At 45.4% G+C, this 27,645-nt stretch overlaps 1 protein-coding gene across 18 annotated transcripts; it reads left to right on the top strand.

Moving 5' to 3' along the window:
- The first annotated feature begins 326 nt into the window (after positions 1-326).
- On the top strand, positions 327-27,068 carry ZSCAN23 (zinc finger and SCAN domain containing 23). Of its 18 annotated transcripts, none has more exons than XM_040457084.1 (10): positions 327-408; positions 921-1,397; positions 12,872-13,355; positions 13,593-13,743; positions 14,077-14,702; positions 19,866-20,073; positions 20,886-20,999; positions 23,509-23,557; positions 25,046-25,135; positions 26,432-27,068. In XM_040457084.1, the coding sequence occupies exons 3-6, from the start codon at positions 12,948-12,950 to the stop codon at positions 19,914-19,916; spliced, it is 1,236 nt and encodes a 411-aa protein (XP_040313018.1). In that variant the 5' UTR covers positions 327-408; positions 921-1,397; positions 12,872-12,947; the 3' UTR covers positions 19,917-20,073; positions 20,886-20,999; positions 23,509-23,557; positions 25,046-25,135; positions 26,432-27,068. The 18 variants fall into 18 exon arrangements, 16 of the variants coding, with proteins under 16 accessions (XP_040313018.1, XP_040313017.1, XP_040313019.1 ...); XM_040457083.1 differs by having other exon boundaries at positions 23,509-24,030; XM_040457085.1 differs by lacking the exon at positions 25,046-25,135.
- The last annotated feature ends 577 nt before the right edge of the window (positions 27,069-27,645 follow it).

Genomic DNA, 27,645 nt, shown 5'->3' with positions numbered 1-27,645 from the left:
TATGATTTATATTGAGCGTGTCCCCCACCTGTCTCGCATAAAAGTATATTTTTTCTCATGTCTTCAAAACTTCTGCTAACTTGGGGTTTTTAAATCAACCTTATCTTCCTTGTTCTTAGCAGGTGTCTCCCATCAAAATTCAATGAAGCACATGAATGAAAGTTTTCCAGAAGATTTAATTCTTATGGGTTTTACCAAATACCCTTGGTTGGATCTCCCTCTCTTCTTTGCCCTCCTGATTTCCAACAAAACGCAGCGGTTTCCGGCCGGCGGGAGCCACAGAGACGAGAACTCCTAGAGCGGTACGGCGCACTTCCGAGTTATAGGCCGGCCGGAAGTGGGGTTTCTGGGCTTCCGGGTGAGTGAGCCCAAGCTCACCGACTTAGCTCCGGACCCGCCGCGCAGAGGGTAAGACCCCGCATGCAGGAGACGGGTCTCCTGGTGACCCACGGGGGCCCGCCCCGGCGGCTCCCCTCCCCAGGGCTGTCCCGAGTGTCAGAGGGGAGCCCCGCATCCGGCGCTGTGCTGTTTGCAAAGCAGGCCTAGCCTGCTTGGGATTCCCTCTCCCCTTTCTCTGTCTCTCCCCAACTTGTGTGTGCTCTCTCTCTTTCTCAAGAAAAATAAATAAACTTGAATAAAATTTAATAAAGTTGAAGGGTTTAATTGGAGTAGAGTGAGCACAGGAAAGATTGGTAGGAAAAGGATTATAACCTTAATTTCGAAAATAGTCAGAAATTTCCATTAGAAAAAAAAATTCCATTACCAAGAATGTCAATTCCTCAAATCATCTACATCAATCATTGTTAGCCAAACTTCAAAAATCTTTTCTGCCCTCTTTTTCTCAAAGTGTTCTGGGCAGCCTTTAACGTAGATTAAATTGTAGATTTTCCTTTTTAACTGGTGGCAATTTTTCATCTTAGCACTTTCCTACGTTTTGTGAAGGGGAATCTCCTTGCAGCAGAGAGCCGTCTTCGCGGACCCCTCCCCTCGCCCCCAGCTGAGAGAAAATGCCTACAGATCTTATCCAAGATGGACAACAGGAAGGACCTGCGATGGTAAAGGTGGAGGAAGATCACTTTTACGTACGAGAAACTGACTTGCAGCTGAACAGCCAGTCCAGTCAGATCTTCCACCAGCGCTTCAGGCTCTTCCCTTACCAGGAGACCCCTGGACCCCGCGAGGTGCTGCGCCGGCTCCGCGAGCTGGGCCGCCAGTGGCTGAGCCCAGAAACGCACACCAGGGAGCAGATCCTGGAGCTGCTGGTGCTGGAGCAGTTCCTGACCATCCTGTCCGAGGAGCTCCAGGCCTGGATGCGGGGATAGCCCCTGGAGAGGGGGGAGCAGGCGGTGACTGTGCTGGAGGATCTGGAGCGGTTGCTGGACGAGCCCGGAGAGCAGGTGGGAAGAGAGGCATGTTCTGTGGTGACAAAGTGCAGCATTTACCGGTTAGGTCAGTAGGAGAGCCGTGAGGGCAGCCCTGAGCTTCTGTCCCTGTCCTGCATCATTGTTTCTGTCTGTTCCTTTTCCTGCCTCATCTCTCCTTCTAAGCCTGTTGAGTCCTTTCTCCCTGTCCTGGCTCCACGGGAAGTACTTCCCAAGGTTTTACATCTAGTTCTCAGGGCACTTTCTTCCCAAGCCCCATGGTCCCTAATTGTCCCCAGGGCACATTCCAAGCAGATGGACAGGAAGTGCTCTGGGAGGAGGTGACATCCCTGGGAGCCGGCCGCCAGTCACCATGTGATCAGCTCCAGCATGTGGAGACCCCCCCCAGCATGACCTTGGATCCCCATTCCCTAGAGAGAGGTGAGAAAGAGGAGGATCTGTCTGGAAAGGTGGATCAGGGTAGCTGGGCTCCTGCTTGGCCAATCACAGCCATTCTTTACAGTTTAATCAGGAGTAGTATCCAAGAAGACTGATGGCCGTGCATGATTTCACCCAAAATCCTCCCTGGCTCCTCTGCCTCTCTGTTTGCAAAGTATAACCGGTATTCTTGACCTTTTAAGCAAAAGATTTTTGTTTACGTATTTACTTACTTACTTTAACATACTCATCTTTGCTTTTCATTAAAAAAGCGTGGAATTATCACATCATTCAGTGGCTTCTTATATTATCTCTCCATTATGATCTTTACAGAGGCCTCCTCAGTGTCTTGCCCTATCCTGTCTTTTTAAGTTTTCTCTACCCATTAGGATAGAGCCACCTTTTAAACCTTTCACTTTGACTGCACTGCTCCTATCTTCTTCCACGTTAAATTCCCTCCTGTTTTCATGCCCATACCTTCCCCTGCATGTTACTCCAGTCTACTTTCAATCCTTTTTCCCTCCCACATTCTCTCCATGTCAGGAAGAACTTCATACACAGCATGTCCGATGTGCTTCCCACTAACAAAGTTTCCTGATCCCCTTTTTACGTCCTGATCCCCTTCACAATCTCCAGAAAATAGGAACAGAGTGACCAGAACAGCCAAGAAATCAGACCTTTTCCGGTATTTCCTTTGAGTTGAGGTAGAATCTTCATCTTAATGAGTTTGGTGGGACATTTATCTCCCTCGGGCCAAATTTCAGTAAAACTGTTTTTCCATATCTTAGTTAACATAAGGGAATTATCAGTTTACACTGAATCTTCAAGGAGTGCCCTATTTGGGGGAAGATTAAGAGGAAGTTTTCTTTCCAAGCAATAGAATGAATACACTTTTCCTTTTTTGCTATAATTGAATTTGATTGCAGTTTATTTATTTTTTAAAAAAAAATTTTTTTTTTTCAACATTTATTTATTTTTGGGACAGAGAGAGACAGAGCATGAACGGGCGAGGGGCAGAGAGAGAGGGAGACACAGAATCAGAAACAGGCTCCAGGCTCTGAGCCATCAGCCCAGAGCCCGACGCGGGGCTCGAACTCACGGACCGTGAGATTGTGACCTGGTTGAAGTCGGACGCTTAACCGACTGCGCCACCCAGGCGCCCCGAATTTGATTGCAGTTTAAAGTGCTCTTTATACACTTAGACTTTTTTCTTAAGTTTATGTATTTTGAGAGAGAGAGAGCAAGCACAAGCTGGGGAGGAACAGAGAGAAAATCCCAAGCAGTCTCTGTGCTGTTAGTGCAGAGCCTGACTCGGGGCTTGATCCCACAAACCACGAGATCATGAGTTGAAATGAAGAGGCTGATGCTTAACCAACAGAGCCACCCAGGCACCTCCTATAAACTTAGACTTTTAACAAACATTTTAATAATCTGTGCCCTTTGGTAAATATGGTTCTCTGTCCTACCTTGGTAAGTACCACTTTCACCTTTCCTCTCTAGTACTTTCCTTCCTTAACTGAGCTGAAGAGATATTTATTGATTGTTGGGGGAACATGACTACAAAAGAGAAAAATGGTCCCTTGGGGTGTAATAGTCCATCAGCTCAAACAGGTGACATTTCCATTTTGTTTACTTTTATAGATGTTTAAAATTTTCCATAACAAAAAGTTTGGAAAGAAAGTGAGATTGGAACGATCCATGTCCTAGTTGAGATAGTGAGACCAAGCCCAAGGCTGGGACATTGGCTGGGAGGCAGGAAGTGTCCAAAGGAATGGAATCACAGAAGATGATTCTCTGTGGAATCTGCAGAGGCAGGACCAGTTTCCAGGGGACCCATCTTGGAAACCTTCATGAATGCAAGGACAGGTCTGGCAGGAAATTCAGAGGACGGAGAGCCACACAGATGTGATCAGTGTGGGAAAAGCTTCATGCACAGCATCAGTCTTCTTGGATGTCAGAGAATCCATACGGGGGAAAAGCCCTTTCAATGTGAAGAGTGTGGGAGAGCCTTTAGTCAAAACAAAGCTTTTTAAGTGCCCCCTGATTCACATGGGTGAAAAACGATATTAGTGTGATCAGTGTGGGAAAAGTTTTAGTCAAGACTCAGTCCTTCTTAGATGTCAGAGAAATCACACCGGGGAGGAAGCTTAAGAGGAGCGAATGTGAGGGGCGCCTGGGTGGCGCAGTCGGTTAAGCGTCCGACTTCAGCCAGGTCACGATCTCGCGGTCCGCGAGTTCGAGCCCCGTGTCAGGCTCTGGGCTGATGGCTCGGAGCCTGGAGCCTGTTTCCGATTCTGTGTGTCTCCCTCTCTCTCTGACCCTCCCCCGTTCATGCTCTGTCTCTCTCTGTCCCAAAAATAAATAAAAACGTTGGAAAAAAAAAAAATTTAAAAAAAAAAAAAAAAAAAAAAAGAGGAGCGAATGTGGTAAAACCTTCAGTAACAGCACAGGACTCGCTCATTGGAGATGCCGTTCCTTAAACCAGCGCACTGACTGTGGGAGGGTTTTCAGTGAGTTCAAACCTCACCAAACATGAGCAAGTTCATATAGGAGAAAAACCCTAGGAATGTGATGAATGTGGGAAAGCCTTTAGTGGAAGTTCTGACCTGAACAGACATCACAGAATCCACTCTGGAGAGAAACCCTGTGAATGTGATGAATGTGGGAAGGCCTTCCGTTTGATCACGTGGCAATCCTATTAATTTTTTTTTGAGGAACCTCCATACTGTTTTCCACAGTGGTGGTACCAATTTACATGCCCACTGGTAGCGTACAGGATTCCTCTTTCTCCACATCCTCATCAACACTTGTTATTTCTTGATTTCTTGTCTTTTTTATTTTAGCCATTCTGACAGGTGTGAAGTGATACTGTGGTTTTGATTCGCATTTTCCTGATGATTTGTGATGTTGAGCATCTTTTCACGTGTCTGTTAGCCATCTCCATGTCTTCCATGGAAAAGTGTCTATTCAGGTCCTGTGCCCATGTTTTAATCGGATTATTTGGACCTTTTTGGTGCTGAGTTATAGAAATTCCTTATATATTTTGTATGTTAGCCCTTTATTGGATATATCATTTGCAAATATCTTCTCCCATTCGGTAGATTGCCTTGTTATTTTGTTGATGCTTTCCTTTGCTGTGCAAAAGCTGTTTATTTTGGTGTAGTCTAAATAGTTTAATTTTGCTTGTTTCCCTTGCCAGAGGAGACATATCCAGAAAAATGATTCTACGGTCAATGTCAAAGAAATGACTGCCTATGTTTTCTCCTAGGAGTTTTATGGTTTTAGGTCTCACATTTAGGTCTTTAATCTGTTAGTTTATTTTTGTGTATGGTGTAAGAAAGTGGTCCAGTTCCATTCTTTTGCATGTAGCTATTCAGTTTTCCAAGCACCATTCATTGAAGAGACTGTCTTTTACCCCATTGGATATTCTTAACTCCTTTGTCGAAGATTAATTGACCACATATGTGTGGGTTTTCCATTCTGTTCCATTGATCCGTGTGTCTGTTTTTGTGCCAGTACCACACTGTTCTGATTATGACAGCTTTATAGTATATCTTGAAATCTGGATTGTAATACCTCCAGCTTTGTTCTTTTTCAAGATTGCTTTGATTATTCAAGGTCTTGTGGTTCCATACAAATTTTAGTATTATTTGTTCTAGTTCTGTGAAAAATGTTTTTAGTATTTTGTTAGAGATTGCATTTAATCAGTAGATTGCATTGGGTAGTGTGCATGTTTTAACAATATTGGTTCTTGCAGTTAATGAGCATGGACTCTCTTTGTTTCTGTTATCTTTAACTTTTTCAATTATTCATAATATACTATGAATCCATTTTTAACAAGGATTTAATCATTGGGGTTATGATTGCATAAGAAATACCTAATGACCTGTCATACTAACAAAATATGAATGTTTAAGAACATACAGTCTGGGAGGCTATGTGAAAACAGGCATTCTCAGAGTGCAAAGTAATACAGCCCTTACAAAGACACCTCCCTTTCTCTCTCCTCACTTCTCATTTCTGTTTCTTCATTGATCATTTATCATTGCAGCATTGTTTGTTAAAATATTGGAAACAATCCAAATACCTATCCCTCAAAGACTAGTTGAAAAAGCCACACGATGGAGTACTATGCCACTGTAAAAAAAAAAAAAAAATATTTCAACGAACAAATTTAGAATAATTTCCAGGTTTTTTAATAAGTGATAAAGCAAGGTATAAAAGAGTGTATATAATATACTTTATGGAGGTAAAGAAGGCAGGTGCTTATTTTTGCAAGAGAAAGGAGAGGAGAGAAGGAAGGAAAGAGGAAGGAAGGACAGGATAAATTAAAACTAATGAAAATGGGGCATGAGTATATAGCTGACCCTTGAACAAGGCAGGGATTGGTGTTCTGACCCCTGTGCAGTCAAAAATCATGTGTAACTTTCCGGGCACCTGGGTGGCTCAGTCGCTTAAGCAGCCAGCTCTTGATTTCAGCTCACTGTTTGTGAGATGGAGCCCCACGTTGAATTCCGTGCCTGCTTGGGACTCTCTCTCTCTCTGCCCCTCCCCTGCTCCCTCTCTCTCTCAAAATAAATAAACTTTAAAAATTGTATAAAAAATGAGATAAAATCCTGAAGGAAAAAAATTATATATATACTCACTGATATGGCCTAGAAGCAATGATATATCCTACTACCCATGGCTTATCGGCTGGTTTCTGTATACCATTCTCCACTGAAAGGAACCAGAGCTTCATGCTTTATGGAACAATGGTGGGTTCTAGGTCTAGGGCAGGTAATATATAAAGTGAACCTGGAATATCTCGTGCAATTAAGTAAAGTGCACAAAAATGATCTCTTTGCAGGAATGGCAACAAATGCAGAGGGAACGTGCGTCAGTTTCCTCATCTGTTAAATGGGGATAACTGTACCTAACTTACAGGGTTGCAATGCAGAATGAATAAGTTAATATGGGCTAAACACTATGTTGGCTGTTGTCCCATTGCCCCGCGGGGCAGAATAAACCTCCCAGCGCCTCACTCCACCTGTGGAGCCGATTCGGCGGGGCGACCATAGAGGCGTGAGACCTCCGGGCTCGCTAGAAGGAAAGCGGCCGGAACGCCGTCCCGGAGGTGGTGCGCGTGACGCACTTCCGGCCTTTGTAGCCGGTCACTGTGCGGGCTGTGGTTGTCAAGGACCGGGAGGCGGTGGGGCCTGGCGGGGTGGCCTCTCCTCCCGCGGATGCTCGGTGAGCTTCGGAGTCGGGCCGCGCCGGTGTGTGAGCTCTGTCACCGGGCCGGGTGCGGGAGGCGGGGGCGTCCTGGCCGGACCCGAGCTCGGGCGCCGCGGGCCGTCGCCGTCCCCATAGTAGGATGAGGGGACAGGCGCCGACGGAGAAGCGTTCCTCTCGGCCTCTCGGGGTCTGGTTCACCACCCACAGGGGCGCTCGCGATTTGCTCATGTTTGTTAAGCGAATATTTCAGCAGCAGGTAGTACGTTCTGGGCAGGCGTTGTTCAAAGCACTTTCCAGGTAGTAACGTATGTAGGTAGGCTCCGAGTACGGACCAGCCCTCTCCTGCCCCCTTTTCTAACATCGAGAAGGAAAGTGAGGCCCACTCACTCGACCCAACTCATACCAGCTGGTAAGGGGTGTAGTTAGGGTTCAGATCCAGGCCGTTTTCTTAAACCTGCTGTGCGGACTCTCTTCTCTTTTCTGTATTAGCTTCACGGCCACAGCCCAGGGGTTACTTATCTCGTTTGAATCTGGTCCTCCCCACCTTCAGGCCTCAGGAGTCCTGGGCTTCCGGTTAGGATTTAAGAGTAGGGAAAAGTGTTATCTGAACACATGGATGGATGTCTTCCAGAGTATGTCTGCAAGGTTGGTGAAACAGCTACTTTAGTGGTGTGTTAACACGTGCTTCCCCGCCCACTTACCCTTGCTGTGCTTTGGGCGATAGGAAGGAAACCTTACAGTCTTGGCCCCAAGGGTAGGTAGCAGGTATCGATTAAGCCACCTGAAGCCAAAAACTGTACAGTATTTCTTTAAAAGGTGGAAGTTTATTGTGTGCCAGGCTTTGTGCCGAACCATTTTGTATGCATTGTCTCCTGTAATACTCTTGACAACTTTGCAAAGGAACTGTCCTCATTTTGTACACGAGATTGAGGATCAGAAAAACCGGTCAAGTAACTTGCTCAAGATCACGTTGTTAGTAAGTCAGAATTCATAACTAAATCTGCTACCTTATACCACTTTGTACTTATTGCAGATGAATAGGAAAGGTTGTGTTTGTGTGAGTGTGTGCGTGCACACATTAAAGATGCACAGACGACGGAAAGATACATTCTAATCTTTTAAAAATTTTTTTTAATGTTTCTATTTATTTTTGAGAGAGAGAGAGACAGAGCATGAGCAGGGGAGGGGCAGAGAGAGAGGGAGACACAGAATCCGAAGCGGGCTCCAGGACTCTGAGCTGTCAGCACAGAGCCCGATGCGGGGCCCGAACCCACAAACCGCAAGATCGTGACTTGAGCCAAAGTCGGACGCTCAACCGACTGAGCCCCCCAGGCACCCCTGATACAGTCTAATCTTTAACGGTGTCTACTTCTGGGGAGTAGAGCTTGATGAAGGAATTGGCTATTCTGTACTTCTGGGATTTTGTTTTAATGTGAGAGCTAACTGCAAGATAGAGACTGGGGGCAAAATGATAGAAGAGCTGGAAGGAAGAAGAGGGTGGGCTGGAATGCATGAGGAAGACCTCAAAGGATGTGAGATTCAAATCAAGGTGCAGAGGTTGGGTAGGGTTGGAACAAGTGCAGCTGGCAAGACCACGGACATGGAGCAGGGATGAGGAAAGCCTGACTAAAGAACAGTGAGAAGAGAAGCCGGAGTGGAGCGGGCAGGTTTTGCATGTGGAATATGGGAAAACAAGAGGGGCCCGACAGTTGAAGCTAGAGACCTGACTGGTCGTGAGCCGAGCTTGAGTGTTTTGGGGGCCTTAGATGGTGATACCAGGGGAGGGTTGGGGAGTGCGTACAGTAAGTAGTCGGGGGCCTTAGATGGTGACCTCAGCGGGGAGAGTCTGTGGCTGCATCTAGTAAGTAGTGGGGGCCTTAGACGGTGATGTCAGGGGGGAAGGTTTGGGGGTGTGTTATGATAAAGACATACTTGGTTGCATGCTGCTTGATCTTCAGCAGCATGTATTTCTTTGGTAAAGAGCATTCCTCCCTGAGGGCAGTGGTAGATTTGGGAGTATCAAGCTTGCTGAGACTCTAGGAGAAACCAGCTTTAAAATGCAGATGTGGTTCTTTTAAGTGTGAGAGATTATTATGCTAATTCTCTACCTGGCATGTACCGATGGTCCCCCGACAAAGGGTGGTACACATTCATACTACTTCGAATTATGAGTTTGATCTTTCTCAAGTTGCTTGTGAGAAATAACGGATACATTTATAACCATTGTGTTTTTCACTGTCAGGACAGTATTCCCTAAGGTACATGAGATTTTCAGCACTTAACAACAAAACAGGATTTGTGTTAGGTGATTTTGCCCCGCTGTAGGCTCATGTTTACGGTAAGTGAGGCTAAGCTGTGATGTGTGGTCGCTTAGGTGGACTCGGTGCATTTTCAGCCTATGATATTTTCAACTCATGGTGGGTTCATCAGGACGTAGCCCCACGGTAAGTCAAGGAAGGTGTGTACAATGGGGTGGTGAACCTAAGTGAGATTAATAGCTGTCTGTTTGTGAGCAGGAGGGCAGCACTGGGTTCAAAAAGCAGCAGAGATGTGCCGGTGTGAGGCCACCAGACAGAAATGAAATCAGGGGAGGAAAGCGAAAAGGAGCCTATACAGAGAAGAGAGGGAAATCGATCTTCGTGAAACTGAGTAAAGATGTGAAACACCACAGAGCGGAGGTGACTTTCTATGAGCAGAACTCAAAGCTTCAGCTGCATTTTCTGTGAATAGAAAATCTTTGACTTAAAGCCAAAGCAGACGGGCAGCAAATAGGAAAGAGACCTTTTTCAGGGCCTAGAAGATTGACAAAACAAGAGGGCATGAGTCGCCGTTTAATCCTTTGAACCTGTGTTCGGTTAACTGAGTGACATCAGAGCGCGTGTCCTTCATTTACCTGTTTGATACTTGCACCCCAAACTTCCACACCCTAGAATAGACCCTGCAGACCACGCTTGCAGCCACAATCATCGCTCCCTCAAAGACTAGGTAGCTTCTGTCTCTGCTTCCACTTTTCCCATAGTCTGTTATCACGGCAGCCGGTTATACTTTCATATTAAGTGTAAGTAACATTTCGTCGCCACCCCCCACCCCACTGTAAACCTCAATGGCTTTCCACATGTCTTAGACTAGAAGGCAGAGCCCTCACATGGCGTTTCATAATCTCCCGACCTGACTCTTATCACTGTATCCTTTGCTCTCTCTGCTGTCACCACATTGTTCAACTGGTTGTTGCTTGAAGAACCCAGCCGTGCTCTGGCCTCCAACGACTCGGTTCCCTTTGTGTGGAACCGTCCTTCTCCAGGGAGTCCTGTGACCGCCACTCACTTCTCGAGTCTCTGCTCAGATGTTACCTTATCCGCAAGGCCTTCCCTGATGCCCCACATGAAATGGAGACCTTTCTCCCCATCTCCTTTACCTGGAATTTTCTCTGTAGCGTTTGCTGCTGTTTGGCGTATTACCGTCTGTCCCTGTGGGCCCCTTCCGTCTTCCTTCCCACGTAGAGGAGAACGAGTGGTGTAGTGCTCAAGACTGAATTCCGAAGTTAGATTTGTGGGGTTTAAAAGGCAGCTTCCCCACCTGGGCCTGTGAAACTTGTTTCACGAAGATTTAAAGTCTTTGTGCCTCCATTTTCTCATCTATGATACTGGGTAATAACAAAAGCTTACTTGAGGTCGTTTGAGGATGAAATGAGGTAATCTATGTAAAGCGTCTAGTACAGTGCCCGGTACCTCAAAAACAATATATGTCAGCTGTTACTGATATTGTTATTAGAATGTAAATCCCATGGAAGTAGGGACTTTGTTTTTTTTGCAGCTTATCTCTAGTGCATAGAACGGTACCTGGAATATGGCAGGCTCTAAGTAAATGTTGGCTAGATGCATGGGTGGTGTGTGAGAAGTTTGGACAGAAAAAGATAACGTGGTACTCAAAGTGATGGTGAGTCAGCGCCAGGCAAAGTTGGGGAGGGAATATGAGCTCAGGGATCCTGTCTTTGGAGGAAAAAACCCTATCCACTTCTCCTGGCTGGAGTGGTGACTATAAAAGTTAGTGAAGCCAGAAATGTTAGGAATTTGTGGAAAGGATAATATTTGCAGATTACCCAGAACAATGCTTCCCTGCCCTGGTAGTCTTTCTCTTCTTGATAAGTATGCCTTATACTGGCGATGCAGATTTAACTTCTCTTGTACTCGTAAGTGATCCATGTTCAGTTGTAATTAAATACCCTCTCCTTGGTTTTTCTTTTTATTTTGTGATGGATTCCAATACCTAAGAACAGTGTTGGGTTATATTTACAATGAATTATAATAATTTTACTTAAATTTGGCAACTTTTTAAAGCTATAGGTCATGACTCATGTGGATCATGAAGTCCATGTGGGCTGTGACCAGGGTTTTTTGTTTTGGGGTTTAAAAACAACAACCGGGATTTAGAAAAAGAATAATACATATCACATAAATAAGGGTGCTTAGGGTTTTGTGAAGTTATTATTTCAGTTATGTGTGTGCGTGTCTCATACATTCATGTACACACACATGCATATATGTGTTCTGGGTCTCAGTATAAAATACCTCTTAACTGCGGGTCCTGGTCAAAAAAGTTTGAAAGCCTCTGCCCAAAAATGATCCTTTGAAATCACTAGGCTACATGATATTCTTTCAGAAAATTGCTTTCATTAATTACTATTCGGGTTTAGATTCTTTCATAAGCTTTATGTGGTCATAGACATTTGTGTCTTTATGAGCACTGGTTTTATTTTACACATTGCTGTCCACTGTCCATCCTCAAAGTCTCAAAGATAAACAATTTCCAGGAAATTAAAGGACAAGAAACAGCTCAGACCCTACCCCTGTTTTAAAATATCAGAACCAGAGGCTTGGATCAGTCGATTGAATGTCCGACTTGGTAGGCTCAGGTCACAATCCCAGGGTTGTGGGATCGAGCCCTGCATTGGGCTGCGTACTGAGTGTGGAGCCTGCTTAAGATTCTCCCTGGTCCTCTGCCCCTCCACCGTGTGCACACGTGCGCTCTCTCTTTCTCTCTCTCAAATTAAAAAAAAAATTCTAAAATATCAGAACCAATATTTCTTTCATTTTAATATCTCTTGACTACTTTCTGATTCTTTTGCCATGGTGTTTTGATTGCTAGGATTCATTTATTCCTTCAATAAGATTTATAAGAAAAATAACAATAGTAGTAATTTACAATACTTTAGGATTTACCAAGCTGCCAGCTTCTCGTGCTCTTTATCCATGATCTTATTTTATCTTCATATCCCCTAGAAAGATGGGCCCGTGCAGATTGTACCTGGAAGATCGGGTCTCAGCGCAAACACAGAACTCTTTCCTCCACACCTCACCCGACTGGACAGACTTGGCCTCTCCTCCCCAGTACATTTCTTTTGCTCCTCATTCTGTCCTTTTATCTTTACTTCTCCCTTCTCCATTTTGTTTCCCTTTTCTCCTTGACTCTTAGCGTCCTCTGTGACCACTTGGCACCATGATGCTCGTTTACCTCCATTCAGCATGACACTTACGCCACGTCTAGGATCTTGCCATTCAAATGGAAACTCAGTTTATTCTAACTGAGTTACTTGAGCTGATTCACTGCGGATGATCAAAATGGCCCCTTCTTCAATAAAACCGTGGGGGGGGGGGCGGTTCTGGGGAACGTGTTCTGTTTCTGTTTTCCTTCCCCTGCATCACCTGCCTCAGGATTTGCAAAGTCCTTACTGTTAGTCATGCGTTCTCTGCTCTTCACTAGACAGTGACTGCTTTTGCTATAAATACCCCAGTGCCCGCGAGCAGAAAAGATTTTCTACATTTTAATGTTTTTTTTCTCTGCAAATTATGTTTTAGATTTTAGGATTTTCAGAAGAAAAGATCAAAGGGAGTCATCAAGGATAGATTCTTTTTCTGAATAGTGAAGCCTAAAATGGCCACAGCCTCAGTCCTTCAGACTCCAGAGATGCAGGAAGGACGGCTGGCAGTAAAGGTAGAAGAGGAAGAGGGGGATTGTGCCTCTGGGCAGGAATCTGGCCCGTGGAGAGATCACCCGCATAGCAGAGAGATCTTCCGTAAACGCTTCAGGCAGTTCTGCTACCAGGAGACCCCTGGACCCCGCGAAGCTCTTCGAAGGCTCCGCGAGCTGTGCCGCCAGTGGCTGAGCCCAGAAACGCACAGCAAGGAGCAGATCCTGGAGCTGCTGGTGCTGGAGCAGTTCCTGACCATCCTGCCCGAGGAGCTCCAGGCCTGGGTGCAGGGACAGCACCCGGAGAGCGGGGAGCAGGCGGTGACCGTGCTGGAGGATCTGGAGCGGGAGCTGGACGAGCCGGGAGAACAGGTGGGAGAGGGCAGGACAGGTCGGTAGCTGTAAGAACGAGTGTGGGGTTTCTGTGCAGCAAGAGGAAGAGGACAGGGATTTCTTTGTGCCTGATGTGGTCTATTGTGGGTGCCCCATCCTTCTGCCTGTTTCTTCCTGCCAGTTTCTTGGTCCTTCTTTTCCCGTGCAGTGGGCCTGAGGAGGCCTCCTTACGATGTCTTCTCTGACATTTGATTTCTAACCGTCCTTAATTTCCAGCAGGTTCCAGCCTGTGCCCGTGAGCAGGAAGAGTTGGTGAAGGAGGAGGCAGGTCGGGGAGCAGCCCAGGACTCATCAAGCGGCCAGCCCCCAACCTTGGAAGGGCCGCGTCAGTGCAGGTCGCGGGAGGTGTGCCTGCTTCGGGAGATCGGTGAGGACTGGAACTTCCTCAGAGGCCTCCCTCACTCCCTCACCGTCCATCTGCTCAGCGTCTGCTGTGTGCCAGGCGTTGTGCTTGGTCCTGAGGACACTGTGACCTGCATGGAGGGGTAGTGGGGGGAAGGTTGCAGCCTGGTGGGGGGAAGACAGTCCCCTGACAGTTACAGTTCAGTGTGTCTTCTCCCTGAGGTCCGGGCATCCTTGTCTAGGTGGGGGAAGTACACAGAACCGTGCTTATGTGTCCCTTGCCCCCCACCCTCCTGGTTGCTTTTTTTCTTTTCCGTTTTGAAACATGACATTCGTGTGATCCATTTTCTCGTTTCAGGGGGTGAGGCTGGGGCTTGGAGTGTGCAGTCAGCCCCGAAGAGGGAGCTCTGTAAAGAGAAGAAACGTCTTGTGGAAGTTCCTGAGAAACTGAACGGTGACGCTCTTCTGGGGCCTGAGTGTGCAGACACGTGTGACCAGGAGGGCAGGTGGGAGAGGCAGCGGGCCAGCTCCTCGGCGGAGAGACCCTTCGTCTGCGGTGAGTGTGGGAAGAGCTTCACCCAGAACTCCATCCTGATCGAGCACCAGAGGACACACACCGGGGAGAAGCCCTACGGGTGCGATGCGTGCGGACGGGCCTTCAGCCAGCGCTCGGGTCTGTTCCAGCACCAGAGACTCCACACCGGGGAGAAGCGCTACCAGTGTGGCATCTGTGGCAAAGCGTTCAGCCAGAACGCGGGGCTCTTCCATCACCTCCGGATCCACACGGGGGAGAAGCCCTTCCAGTGCAGCCAGTGCAGGAAGAGCTTCAGCCGACGTTCTGTCCTCATTAAGCATCAGCGAATTCACACTGGAGAAAGGCCTTATGAATGTGAAGACTGTGGCAAGAACTTTATTTATCACTGCAACCTCGTCCAGCATCGGAAGGTCCACCCTGGGGCGGGTGCCGCTAGCCCCCTGGAGCAGGTAGGGCAGAGGCTCCCGGTGTCGGACCCTAGTGGAGGTGGTGGGGCAGGCTCTCACTTTGTCCCTGAAGCACAGTCCTAGGAAAAGAATTGTTCGGTCCTCTGGAGTGCAGACTGTGGAAGGTGTCTGTGTTTTTATGCTGAGGGAAGCATAATATGTTAAGTCCATCTGTCAGCTTCTCTGGGGTCTGTGACATCCGTGTTTGCAGTAGTGAACACTGTTGTGGTGACTTCATCAACTGGTCCCACACCTGTCTGTGCAGAAAGTTCTCCAGGTGTGCTCTAGGAAAACTCCTTCGTCCGAGTTCTAAGAAACTTTTTTTTTTTTTTTTTTTTTCAACGTTTTTTATTTATTTTTGGGACAGAGAGAGACAGAGCATGAACGGGGGAGGGGCAGAGAGAGAGGGAGACACAGAATCGGAAACAGGCTCCAGGCTCCGAGCCATCAGCCCAGAGCCTGACGCGGGGCTCGAACTCCTGGACCGCGAGATCGTGACCTGGCTGAAGTCGGACGCTCAACCGACTGCACCACCCAGGCGCCCCTCTAAGAAACTTTTTTTTAAAAGTTTTAAAAAATTACATGCTACCTGAATACACAATTATGTTAAAAGTAGTTCAAGTATTTAAAAATTAATTTAAAAATAATGGCAGTAAAACTTGCAACTTAAATGATTTGATTGTTTTCTCATAAGATATGATAATTTGCTTTTTAACCTACAAAAGGGGACAGATAAATCCTCCCATAGATACACAGAAGGCTTCTCCCTGTTAAGAACTCTGTAGAGTTCCACTGACTCCGCCTTCAGTGAGGAACCAAGGACCCAAGTGAGGACACATCAATGTGTTACTGTTGCTCGAGATTTGAGTTGTGTAGACCAAGAAACTTATCTAAAAATCGGTATCTCACTTCTGATCTTCATTATGAAAATATAGGCCTCTTTGCATTAATTTTTCCTGTGATTTATAAGCATTTTTGGATTTTGCTTTATTTATTTAACCCTTAGTTATACAAAATTTCAAAAATATACAGAAGTTGAAAAGTGTGATCAGCCTTCCACGTTGATTGTTTTTTATAAGCTCCATGCTTCTCAGCATTACCTATTAATTACCACCAAGATCATGCTTAAAAAAACTTCTTTCCCTTAACACTGATTGAACGTTTACCAAGCTTTATACTAAGCCTAGGACACAAAGAAATGGGAATCTATGGTGATGACAATCCAGATTAGAGTACCAAATACACTGCAGGTCACTTAACCATGATAGAAACATAAGGGACCCTACAGATCACTTTTGTGTCCCTTATATGATACAGAAACGGAGGCTGGAAGTGACTGCGGACCTTTCAGCTGGTTCACCGAGTTGGAGCTGGAACCCTGTCTCCTGATTCCTAGTGTTCTTTCTAAGCATCTGGAAGCATTTTATCACCACATAGAAATGACCAGTATAAGGAACTTCCAGGATTTAGAAGGCACTGAGGTTAGAAGGAACTTCCAGGATTTAGAAGGCACTGAGGCACAGCTCAATAAAGCCTCCCATCTGTGCATGTTTCTCTGTTCGGTTTACAGCCGAGTTCTAGGAAGGACTCCTTCCACTGATCCCTCATTTGGGGCATTTTATTTATTTATTTTTAATGTTTATTTATTTTTGAGACAGACACAAAACGCAAGCAGGGGAGGGGCAGAGAGAGAGGGAGACACAGAATCCAAAGCAGGCTCCAGGCTCTGAGCTGTCAGCACAGAGCCCGACGCGGGGCATGAACCCACAAACCGCGAGATCATGACCTGAGCCGAAGTCAGATGCTTACCAACTGAGCCACTCATGTGCCCCTTATTTATTTTTGTAGTGAATGATTTTTTTTTTTAACTTTTAATTTACTTAGAGGGACTTTTCAAGAAGATAATTCATTCTGTTATGCCCAGAATTCGTGATCCCCAAAGACCACCAGGGAGCCGAGTCCGATGCAAAAGCAAAAGAGCCTTTATTCGAGCTAGCTAAAGCTCAGTCCCCTACCTGCACCGATGCAGCGGTGAGATACCAGGGAGAGAGCAAGTTTCAAAAGCACAAAGGTTTTATAGGGGTCTAGGGGCAGCCGATTGGCTGGGGAAGGGGCGTGGCCTTGGCCGATTGGCTGGGGAAGGGTCAGAGTCCTGTTACGCAGGTCGCTGGGCGTGTTTTGATCAGGAAGTTTGAATGGGTGAGCGGGAGGTTACTCAAGGGGAGGAGGTGAAGGACACAGAACAAGATGGAGTCGGCCGGCGTAGGTCCGCCCTTTCAATTCTTCATCTGATTCAAGTATGAAAGCCACATTAAAAAGGGAGCCTATCTTTTCCCTCATAGGTAGCCATTTTTCTAGTATGTTAAATATCTTCAGTGTTTCTTCATGGAAATACAAGAAAACGTGAACATACATAACCTTATGTTTCCTTTGTTCCACGGAAAGATGGTGTATATTTACACTCTTCAACCCCTTGCTGTGTTCCTTTGTTCCTTTGTTCCACGGAAAGATGGTGTATATTTACACTCTTCAACCCCTTGCTGTGTTCATGAAACAATACAATCTTTAGAGAAACAGCCAGCTTCCTCTCTGTTTACACGTGGACAGTATCTCATTTGCTGGTGCTCCATACTTTTAACACACTGGTGTAAATGCACAACCACTACTTTGAAATGTTACAAATTATTTCATTCTCCTCCCAAATGTACTTCAAGTCAAACTTTAAAAGCTAACAACTTCCACGTGAGCTGGAAAACAGGGTTTCGGCAACTAGAGGTGGACATAATTCTACAGAGAAATGCAGAGTGATGGGGATGGTTTCAGTGTCGTGTCTTTGGCTCTGTTAGGTATTCTCAGCATTTCAAACCATTAGTGTCGCCGCTTATGGGTAATTGTAGGTCTTCTCAAAAATCTTATTTTCTCAAGATTGTATTTCACTGTATCTTGAGGTTTAACTATTTCCAAAGGAAATACATATAGATTTTAAAGTGAAGAAAAATATAGTAGACTTAAGTTTGAAATAAAATCAACTTCTCAAGTAAACATATATTCCATTCAGTAATATGAGACATACAGTCTAATAATCTGAGTTTGTAAGCATCACAGATACCTCTGAATATGCCAAAACAGCATGTTTGGATAATTCCATTATATCAGCTCTTAAAAGATTTAAAATATGAACAGATCAGGATTTTAAAGGATATAGTTCTAATGGATTGTTTTTACAGCTGCAATTGAAGATTGAATGTTTGGTTTGTTTTGTGCTTGTTTTTGTTCTTTTGTTTTCACAGCTTTTCAAAAATTCTAAATTTTCTCAATAACTGATAAAAATGCCAAGAAAGAAAAGATGTTATCTGTGCTGTAGAGGCATATACCACTCGAGTGCAGTGATGGTTAACATGATTAAAACTACTGACAGTTCACCAAACTAACTTGCCTTGTTTTCTGATACGGATTGTTCTTGTAATTATTTTATCTGGGATGCACATTTGTCATTAGTTGACTTAACCGCTAGACAGGGGCATGTAGGCCCTGGTCTTTCCTATGATTACTCCAGCCTTCCTGGCAGGGTGCTCTTAGGTGTTGTCTCCCTTTACATTTCTGAATTACCCTCACTTCTCTTTTCTTTTTCTACCCTGGCTCTTTTCACTCAACCCATCGAGTCTCTGGCATTGATCTCCTTTCAGCTGCTCTGTAAACCAGTAACCATCTCTCCTTATGCCTTTGAAAAGCCCCAGTCTGAAAGACTAGTTTTTATGGCTGAGCAAGGTGTAAGAAGTACTGATTCAAATCCAATTAAAAAGACTTATTGGTTCGAGGGATGCCTGGCTGTCTCACTCAGAAGAGTGTGTGACTCTTGATCACAGGGTCATGATTTTGAGCCCCACGTTGGGTGTAGAGATTACTAAAAATATAAAAAAGCCTTACTGGTTCTTGAGGGATAGTACAGCACCCCTCTGAGCATTGTTAGGACAGTGGACACTGTATGTCAAGAAATGACTGAGAATTTTGCAACTGAAAGCTATTTAGAGCTGTAGGTAAAAGCCCTGAAGACTCTCTTTCACTATAATTTTTATTTGAGGAACCAAATCTTCAAGGAGAACCAAGTCTCTGTCCAGATTTTGTATTTGAAAATGACTTCTATTTTCTCTGACAATATTTTTCCTTTAAAAAACAATTTATAGTGGAAGATTGTTTTACATTTTTCCAATAAGACAAAAAATACCTCTGAAAAAATTTTAAAACAATGGCATATCTAAAGTCAAAATTATAAAATATGAAGTATCTTCTCAGGAGCAGTTTTGAAATCTATGTACCAGTATACATGTGTGTCACTGGTTAAATGTTGAGTTAGAAGTTGAGAGAGAACGTAAAAGTTGAGAGAAAAGTAGATTATTTGTAGAAGGAGCTGGAAGATAGCGGAAGGTATCTGCAATAGAGGAAACAGGGTGAAGAAGGCCCAGCTAAGACAGGCTCAAGAGCCATGAGTGTGCAGGGGTGGGGGCCAGATGCAGAGGTCACGGAACACTTTGTTAAAGCATAATGGAATCATTGAAAGTATTTTGTTGTACTATAGGAGTTTCTTAACAAAAAATCAGAAAATATTAGCTTTAAGAAGAAATTTTGAGTTGAGCAATTTCATACCTGCATGAGAACAGTGAAGTCCAAAGTGGTTAAACACTCGTTGTGATCTATTTTTTAATCACATTAAAAATTTTAAAGTTAAAAATCTTAAAATTTTTTAAAACAAAACTGTGAACAACGATCATTGTGAATTATATAAGGTTTCACAGGCACTTGGACTTGGAGGCTCAGAACCTTTTAGGCCTCTGCAAACAGCAACAGCAGCAACAAAACAGGATGGAAAAAGGAAAAGGAAGAACGAAATGTGAGAACATAAAAAGGAACCAGGCAAACTTACACGCTAAAACTGGATTAGGCCAACAAGTGGTGACCAGAGAGAAGGAAAAAATAAAAAGAGACGTTGTTACCAAGAAACGTGCTTTGTCCATAAATAATACTTATTAGCCCTCTGGCTCTCAATTGGTCCATGTGTCTTAGCTGTGAAAAGAGTCCCACTGCTCTTCACTCCCCACTCTTCTCCGTGCTCTACGTAACAAAGAGGAGGCAAGCACAGTGTGTAAATCACTGGTTTCTCTTTTTTAGGTCTCTCTGGACTCACACCCAGTTTTCCATGCCAACGTCTCAGCTCTCTGATGAAGCCGCTGCTTCTGAATATATACCTGTGTTAGAATCACCTGGGTTGTTTGAACTGCAGTTTCCTGGGCACTACCACAGACTGGCTGAATGTTTGTGAGGGCAGGACCTGGGAATCTGCATTTCAGCTAGCGTATCGGTGGTTGTCAGACTTGAGGTAGCTATATATAATGTATTGCCCAATCTAGGACACTTCTGAGAATGAAAGGGATTGCTGTTAATAATTACAGCCAGCCAAGAGGCATAAATCAGGATGTATGGTCTTCCTACTTAAGACTTCCTGCTGAGGAGATAGAAGAAGAAGAGACAGAAAGAATACAATGTTCTCATGAAAGCTAAGGTAGAGCATCTATGAAGGAGGCTGTGGGATGTTTAGGTGTAGCCACCTAGACCAAAGTAGCCACCATCTGCCTGGTTTGAAATAATCCCCATTAACACATTTATTGGATTAGGTAAGAAGGGGTGGGTATGCCTATAAAAACAACACCCACCCGGAAAAGGCCCCCCCCCCCCCCAAAACCCACAAACAACAACAAAACGCTTAAAATAGCTAGTTACCTAAGATGAGCCTGTTGAGACTATGGCTTACCAGACAAGAGAGATGACGTTCCAGAAGCATAGGAGCATTTCAGTGGTACACGATCGATGGACCAGTATGGGCTGTTCACCTCTAACATACAGAGGAAGCGTGGGAATATAGCGCGCCAGATCACAACCTCGCAGGAATAAGGCAGAGGGCAAGCCGTTTGAAGCAAGTAGCTAGGATGAATGAGGTCCAGAGATTGTGCCAAGTTTCCTAAGTTATCATAATTGATGCACATTCTTCACGGGCTGTGCAACCAGAGCGCTCTTAACACCGCAGGGTACCAAACACAGGCTGACCAGGCCCCACATTCCGCAGTTGCCCCGGGGCCATTCACAGCGGGGACCGGGCATGTGGCTTCCCCTCACTTTCTGCTAATTCTGCAGAGTCAGGGATCTGTAAGTGGTTAGGTTGCTCAAAAGGACCGGAGTCACATGCACAAAGATTGAGACGGTGGACAGCAAGCCAGCACCTGTCCCTCTTAATGCCGCTTTGCTCAGGTGGGTGTCGATTATTGCTTCGGACCCTGGGGGCCGAGTGGGCAATGGGTATCACGGGACCAGGGTACTAGGGAACGGAGGACTGCGTTGCATTCCCTCAGTGTAACAGAGAGACGGGCCCAGGCTGAGTGGCTGCTGGACACCCGGTGGACCCGCCTGCGCTGTGCAGAGGCCACCGTGGGCCCCTGCGGTGGGAGCCGGCCAACCACTGAGATGCGGGACCTCTGTGCTTCCTAGAGGGGCGGTGAGGAGCGGGTGGAGGCGTGCCCGGGCGTCGTGACGTACTTCCGGTCTCGTGTGAGCCACAGCTAGCGCGAGCCTTTTCCGGCGGGAGGCGCCCGCGAGGCTTGGTGGCCGCTCCCCGAGACGCAGTCTCGTCTGTGTCGCCGCCCGCGGACGTGGACGCGAGCGCTGCGCGGACCACCCGCTTCGGGGCTCCGGGCGCTGGTGCGTCTTTACGGCCGGCGGCGGTTTTCTGTCCCCCTCCGGAGTCCTGTTTTCATCGAGGCCTTCGTGGCGGTGGTCATGACCTTGCACGCCTGTGACGGGAGGGTTCGTCTCGGAGGACGTATGGTGACGGGGTCTCAGGACTTAGAAAACGGAGGAAAGTGTGATTTCCTCGGCTCAGAGAACGTTGAGAAGTGAGCGCGTCCTTCGAGCGGACATGGGCTGCCGGTCGCGTAGTGCGGGTCTCCAGGTGCTTTTAAGACCCCTCCAGCTCACAGTGCCGTGGGGAAGAGGGGAACGCCCCTGCGATACCGCGCGGATGCCCGGAGCCGGGGGTGGGGGCACTTCCCGGTGAGGCGGAGAGCTGAACGGAAACGGGCGCCGGAGGCAGCCGAGGGAAGGTGGGTGTGCTGTGGCCGGGGCAGAGAGGATGAGCAGGTGACAGCTGCGATACCCCAGGGAACTTGGACTTGAAAAGGCAGTGTGCCTCTCCGTCCTTCCCGTGTGACGGCTCCCGCACAGAATGCACGCGATGTGTGTGCGCACATCTGCCTGGCAGAAGGGAGCAGTCCCCGGCTACGCTGCCCCGGGTCCGCGCGCGGCCACCTCGTAGCCCGGGTGGTCAATGTGCTGGCGCTGCTCCGGGAGGCGGACTCCGCAGAGACGGGAGTCCCTGTCTTCACGCACGGGAGTAGCGTCATCTTACTAGGCTTCTAGAAATTTCAGGAGCGGGGTGGCAAATGGATTGGAAGGGGGTAGGACTGGAAGCAAGAGAGAGGAGAGATGCGCAGGCGTCACGAAAAGAGCTGGTACTGTAAGTTGGTGAAAGCCAGGTGCTGGCCGTGGAAGTGACGAGGGTGGAGTGGATTGTGTGGAAGACGCGGATTTAACTCCACTTGGTGTCTAAGGGAGAAAGATTGTTGAAAAGGTGCTGAGGACAATGCCCGACACGTGGTACGTATTACGAGCTTTATTTTCAATATAGTTAGGGATAATTAGGTTTTTGGATTAGATAGATGGTAAGGGGAATGAATGTGTCATTTTTAAAGAAATGGGTAGGCCCGCCTGAATGGCTCAGTCGTTAAGTGTCCAGCTCTTGGTTTCGGCTCAAGATCTTGTGGTTTGTGGGAGCCCTAGTTGGGCTCTGTGCTGACAGCCAGAGCAAAGTAAAGTTAAAAAAAAAAAAAAAAAGAAATGAGTAATTTTGGAAGAGCCATTGATTATGAGGGGAAAATGATGAGTTAATTTTTGGTGGTGTTGAGGTGCTTTTAAGACCTAGGACTGGAAGAGTCTTATACCATTGGACTATAATGGTCTTGATTTCCAAAGTAAGACTGGGAAAAGAGAATAGATTTAGGAGTTGTTAGGTGAAAGCGTCTCAGTTCTCAGATGCTACTGAATGGACGAGATTGCCCAGAATGAATGTGGAATGAGAAGGCCGGATCCCGGCTTAGGGTAACCGGACATTTCTTGGCGAGCTGAAGAAGAGCCATAAAGTGGACTTAAGAATGAGCTCTTGACAAGCCCTTATAGAAGCTTGAGCACCAGGTGTTGGTCTAAGCACTTTACAAAAGCCAGCTCATGGGAAAACAGCCAGAAGATTGCAGTTCCTTAGAAGATTGGGAGTGGTTAGAGTGTTAGGAGCTGCAGAGGCATCTGGTAAGTAAAGGACCGAAAAATACTCACTGGGTTTGTATACAAGGGGGACTTTGGTTAATTGACTTGGGACCCCTAACTCAAATGTGGGACACCCCAACTGACATGCACACTGTTCTTTTCTAAAACTAAAAATGCCTTTGAAAGAATCTAGCATAATTCTTGGCACAGAGAGGTTGATTTATAAATATGATTGACTAAATCTGTGATACGCAATTCAAGTAAGCAAAGCTGTTTGCATTGTTTTTGTTATCGGGATATTTCACGTTATCTGAATATTTCACTTCAGTTTCTAGATCTAAAAGCTACTAGTATTGTTCTTTAGTCCTAAAGTAACCGAATTGTCTATAAGTCAATTTTAGGACATTTTTCTAATGACATTTTGTGCTTGTCTTATCTTTTACAGGGCGTCTTTACCTTCAAATCATTGACTTGACCACAGCAATTCACTCTGAGTAAATATGTTCTTAGTTTGGAGTTGATCTCTGTTAACAGTGATGTGTTATGCCTTATCACCAGCTTTATTAAGCCCCTGCTACTGTTGTGGTGAACTGCTTTGCCCAGGAATGATTCAGTCCAACCCTTTTGGGCTGCAGAAGAACAGAAGGGATGTCAAATAGTTAAAGCATCTAGCCTGCACAGAAATGGTGCTTCTGACAGTTCTTCGGACAAAACTCATGGCAGTTCTGTTAGGAGGATTCCCTTGGGCCTCAGGAGTCCAGCTCCAGGCAGGCTCTCCGCCGCCAGTAGCTGCGGCCCGAGACGCACAGCAAGGAGCAGATCCTGGAGCTGCTGGTGCTGGAGCAGCTCATGACCGTCCTGCCCGCGGAGCTCCCGGCCTGGGTGTGGGGGCAGCATCCAGTGTATAGGGAGGAGGCTGTTACTGGACTGGGGGCTTGTTGAGGAAGCTGGACCATCCAGGAGGAAGGTGAGATAAGGAAGAAACAATCTATTGCCAGAGGCAGGTATTCTCTCCAGAGAGAGAGCAGAGACTTGAAGTTTCCTCTCAAGTGTAGTGAGAGGAAATGGCTAAGATGCATTGGCCAGAGTTGTGTTCCCCTCCCTGTCCATTTATTCCCTGTCCTTGTAGGTCAAAGGAAACTCTGCTTTCTGTCCTCCTCTTCTGTTCCCCGATTAATACTGGGATCTATGCTCTAGAACCCTAGCAGATATCCCCGTGGTCAAATTTCTCTAATTGTCCCTGGGTCCTTTGTCCTCCTATGGGGACAGGAAGGGCAAACGAGGGCCCTAAGGGCAAATGGCTTGCCTGGCAGCAGCATTAAGACTCACGGGGCGGGGAGGGCAGGGCAGCTCCAGCCAGAAACAGGGCAGCTCAGTTCTGAATCTACTGAGGAGAAAGAGGAGATCCTACTGGGGAAAAGATCAGAAATGTCTTTTGCATTTTTCCAAATGAACCTCATCACTAAACCTTTTGCCTACCTTTCACTTGATGTCTTGTTTCATTTTTACCTTGTCCCTCTAAGCACATTGTTTTAACCTTGATTGTCATTCTCCCTTCACTACTTTGCACCGACGTTGTTGGAAATCCTGCTTCTATTGAATGGTTGTTTCTCCATTCTAACTGAATACTGCCAGCTTCCCTGGGCCTGACCTTTTATGCCAAAGGCAGGACAGCATTTTTCTACATTGAAGCCAATAGAAAATGACTCAAAGGCTACATACAATAGAAAAGTTATTAAATGTGCATTTTCAAAGACTTCGTGTAGAAAACAAAACTTGTTTAGTATTTTTATGTGCTCATTGGACAAGCACACATATGTGCCCAAATTGTAATCATACTGAACATACCAACTGACACTACTTTTAAATTTAGTATTACATTATGGACATATTTCCCAAGAGTTACATGTAATGTATACATATGGCTGACATAAGTTCCATTGTACAGATATCAAATTATTTTTCGTTTTTACTTTAATCAGGTCTTTATTAAAAATTAGCTGTCCAGAATGAGTTGACGTTTATGGAACAAATAAACTGAAGCTTATGCAGCAGGCTTCTTGTCTTACATGGTGGGTTTCTCTTCTGCACACTTCTCAGCTGCTGGTCTCCTATATTTATGACATGAGTCTAGGCATTTGACAGCTTTCTTGCTTCTGGTATAAAAAGAAGTATAAACTCCTCTAATTCCTTTCCTCCTCCTGAAATCAATCATTTTCCCAAGGACCCCAGATTCTGTTTAGTAAGAAATGGTATTTTAAAACCAAAGATAAGGTGCTAGGAATGCTCATATTGTTATTGGACATCGTTCCTAGGCCTTTCAGTGCTCAGAGCTAGGAAGAATTTAAGATAAAGTATGTATTGTGAATTCATACTGACAGTTCGAGTTCAAATTCAGGGCCTTAATGTTTCATCTGCATCTCCTTTTGGAGATTTCTCAAAGACACCGGGAATGATAGAGTATCAAATACTCATCTGTTTTATCCCACAGTATCTCAGTGGCCTCAAAAAAAATGTCAGCATTACCATCAAATATGGTTTTTATAAACAGCTTAATGGTGGTGCCTGATTTTTCCATTCTTTTGTCCTTAAGTTCTATATCATTGGGTATATACAAAAAAATTATTCTGCAAAGGACATTGGAAATAATTTCTCTTTTGTGTGGTTATGTCACCAGCAGGTACACATTTAAATTCAGTTTGTTTCATTTCTGTTTCAATGTTGAGGGATTGCTTTTTTTATTTTATTTTTTATTTAAAAATTTTTTTTTTCATTTTTTAAATTATGTGAAATACAAAATTTTATACATGAAATCTATAAAATGTTTTCAAGAAAATTCTCCTTTTCCTCCTCCTGTTCCCTCTCTCATATAGGTAACCTTTTTTGCTCTTTAATGGTTTATCCTTTTATTATTTATTTATTATAGGCACATGTGTACATGCACGCCCTTCCCTTTTAAAAATAACACACTATAGGGGCGCCTAGTGGCTCAGTCAGTTAAGCATCTGACTTTGGCTCAGGTCATGATCTCTTGGCTCATGGGCTCAAGCTCTGCATCGGGGTCTGTGCTGACAGCTCAGCCTGGACCCTGCTTCGGATTCTGTGTCTCCCTCTCTCTCTGCCTCTCCTCCGCTTGCTCTTTCTCTCAAAAATAAATAAACATTAAAAATTTTTTTAAATAATAAAAAAAATTAAAGTAACACACTATAGTTTATGTCATAAACTCAATACACATCTGTCTTACATGAAACATTTTTTTTCTTCCCTCTAGCATGTAGTTTGAATGAGACTTGTTCAGTGAGCAAGTAACTGAGTAAGGTATGTGTGAATGAGGGAATTAGGCTGAAATTTTCAATCTCTTCTTTCAGGTGATTTGGTCAAAATGGAAAATGAGAAGGTGTTTCCAAAGTAGAAGAAATCTGAAGAAATAACATGCCAACAGGGACACACTGCTAGATTCGATGGCAATATTCATAAGTGCCTGAATTATGTAGAAGTCCCAAAATACCAGAGGACCCTAGAAATAGATCTATGATTGCATAAGTGATGAATGTGGAATGAGTTTCAGAGCTCCATCCTTATCCAGCATCTGAGATACACAGGAGAAATGCCATGAAGATGAGAAATGTGGAAAAGCTTTTAGTCCAAGAGTGCTGGCTTCATTGAAGATAAGAGAATTCCCACTGAATTAGACCCACAAATATGGAGAATATGGAAAAGCTCTCAGTGCAGACACTGGACTAGTTCATCGTAGAGAACCCATGCTGGAGAGAGACCCTATAATAAAAGTGACAAGTATGGTAAAGCCTTGGACGGTCAGCCCTTAACCAGGACCAGAGACTTCACACCAAGGAGAGGTGTTACCATCTTAACAAGTGTGGGAAAGGTTACAGTCAGAACACAGAGATTTTTCACTATCAGAGTCTGTGTTGGAGAGAAACTCTTCATTTAATCGATGTAAGAATTTTCCTGGATATTTCATTCCTTATTAAATACCAGAAAACTTGAGAGTGTGAGAAGTTGATAAATGTGAATGGAAAAGCCTGTGAACAGTAGCATCTCATCTAACATTAAAAATTTTAGGGGAGCCTGGGTGGCTCAGTCAGTTAAGTGTCTATTTCAGCTCAGGTCATGATCTTGGGGTTGTGATATCAAGGCCCATGTCAGGCTCTACACTCGGCATGGAGCCTGCTTAAGATTCTCTTGCCCATCTGCCCTGCTTGCGCTCGCTCGCTCTCTGTAAACAAAACAAAACAAAAAGTGTCCAGCATGTGAAATCAGCAAGGCAGAATTTCTTCATACCAGACCTCTGGGTGGTCTTTGATGGGAACTGGCCTTTCAGAATGTCCCTCAAAACCTTGTCAGATTCAACAGAACAAGCCATTTACTTTTCCTTAACCGTCTCCTCAAGCAAGGTGCCTGGGTGGTTCAGTCAGTTGAAGTCCAGCTTCAGCTCAGGTCATGATCTCGCAGCTCGTGAATTTGAGCCCTGTGTCCAGCTCTGTGCTGACAACTCAGAGCCTGGATCCTGCTTCAGATTCTGTGTCTCTCTGTCTGCCCCTCCCCAACTTGCACTCTTTCT

The sequence above is a fragment of the Herpailurus yagouaroundi genome, unplaced genomic scaffold (genome assembly GCF_014898765.1).
Source record: "Herpailurus yagouaroundi ecotype Mexico unplaced genomic scaffold, PumYag 219, whole genome shotgun sequence".
In the NCBI taxonomy this organism is placed as follows: Eukaryota; Metazoa; Chordata; class Mammalia; order Carnivora; family Felidae; genus Herpailurus; species Herpailurus yagouaroundi.
This window is presented reverse-complemented; position numbering and strand designations above follow the sequence as displayed.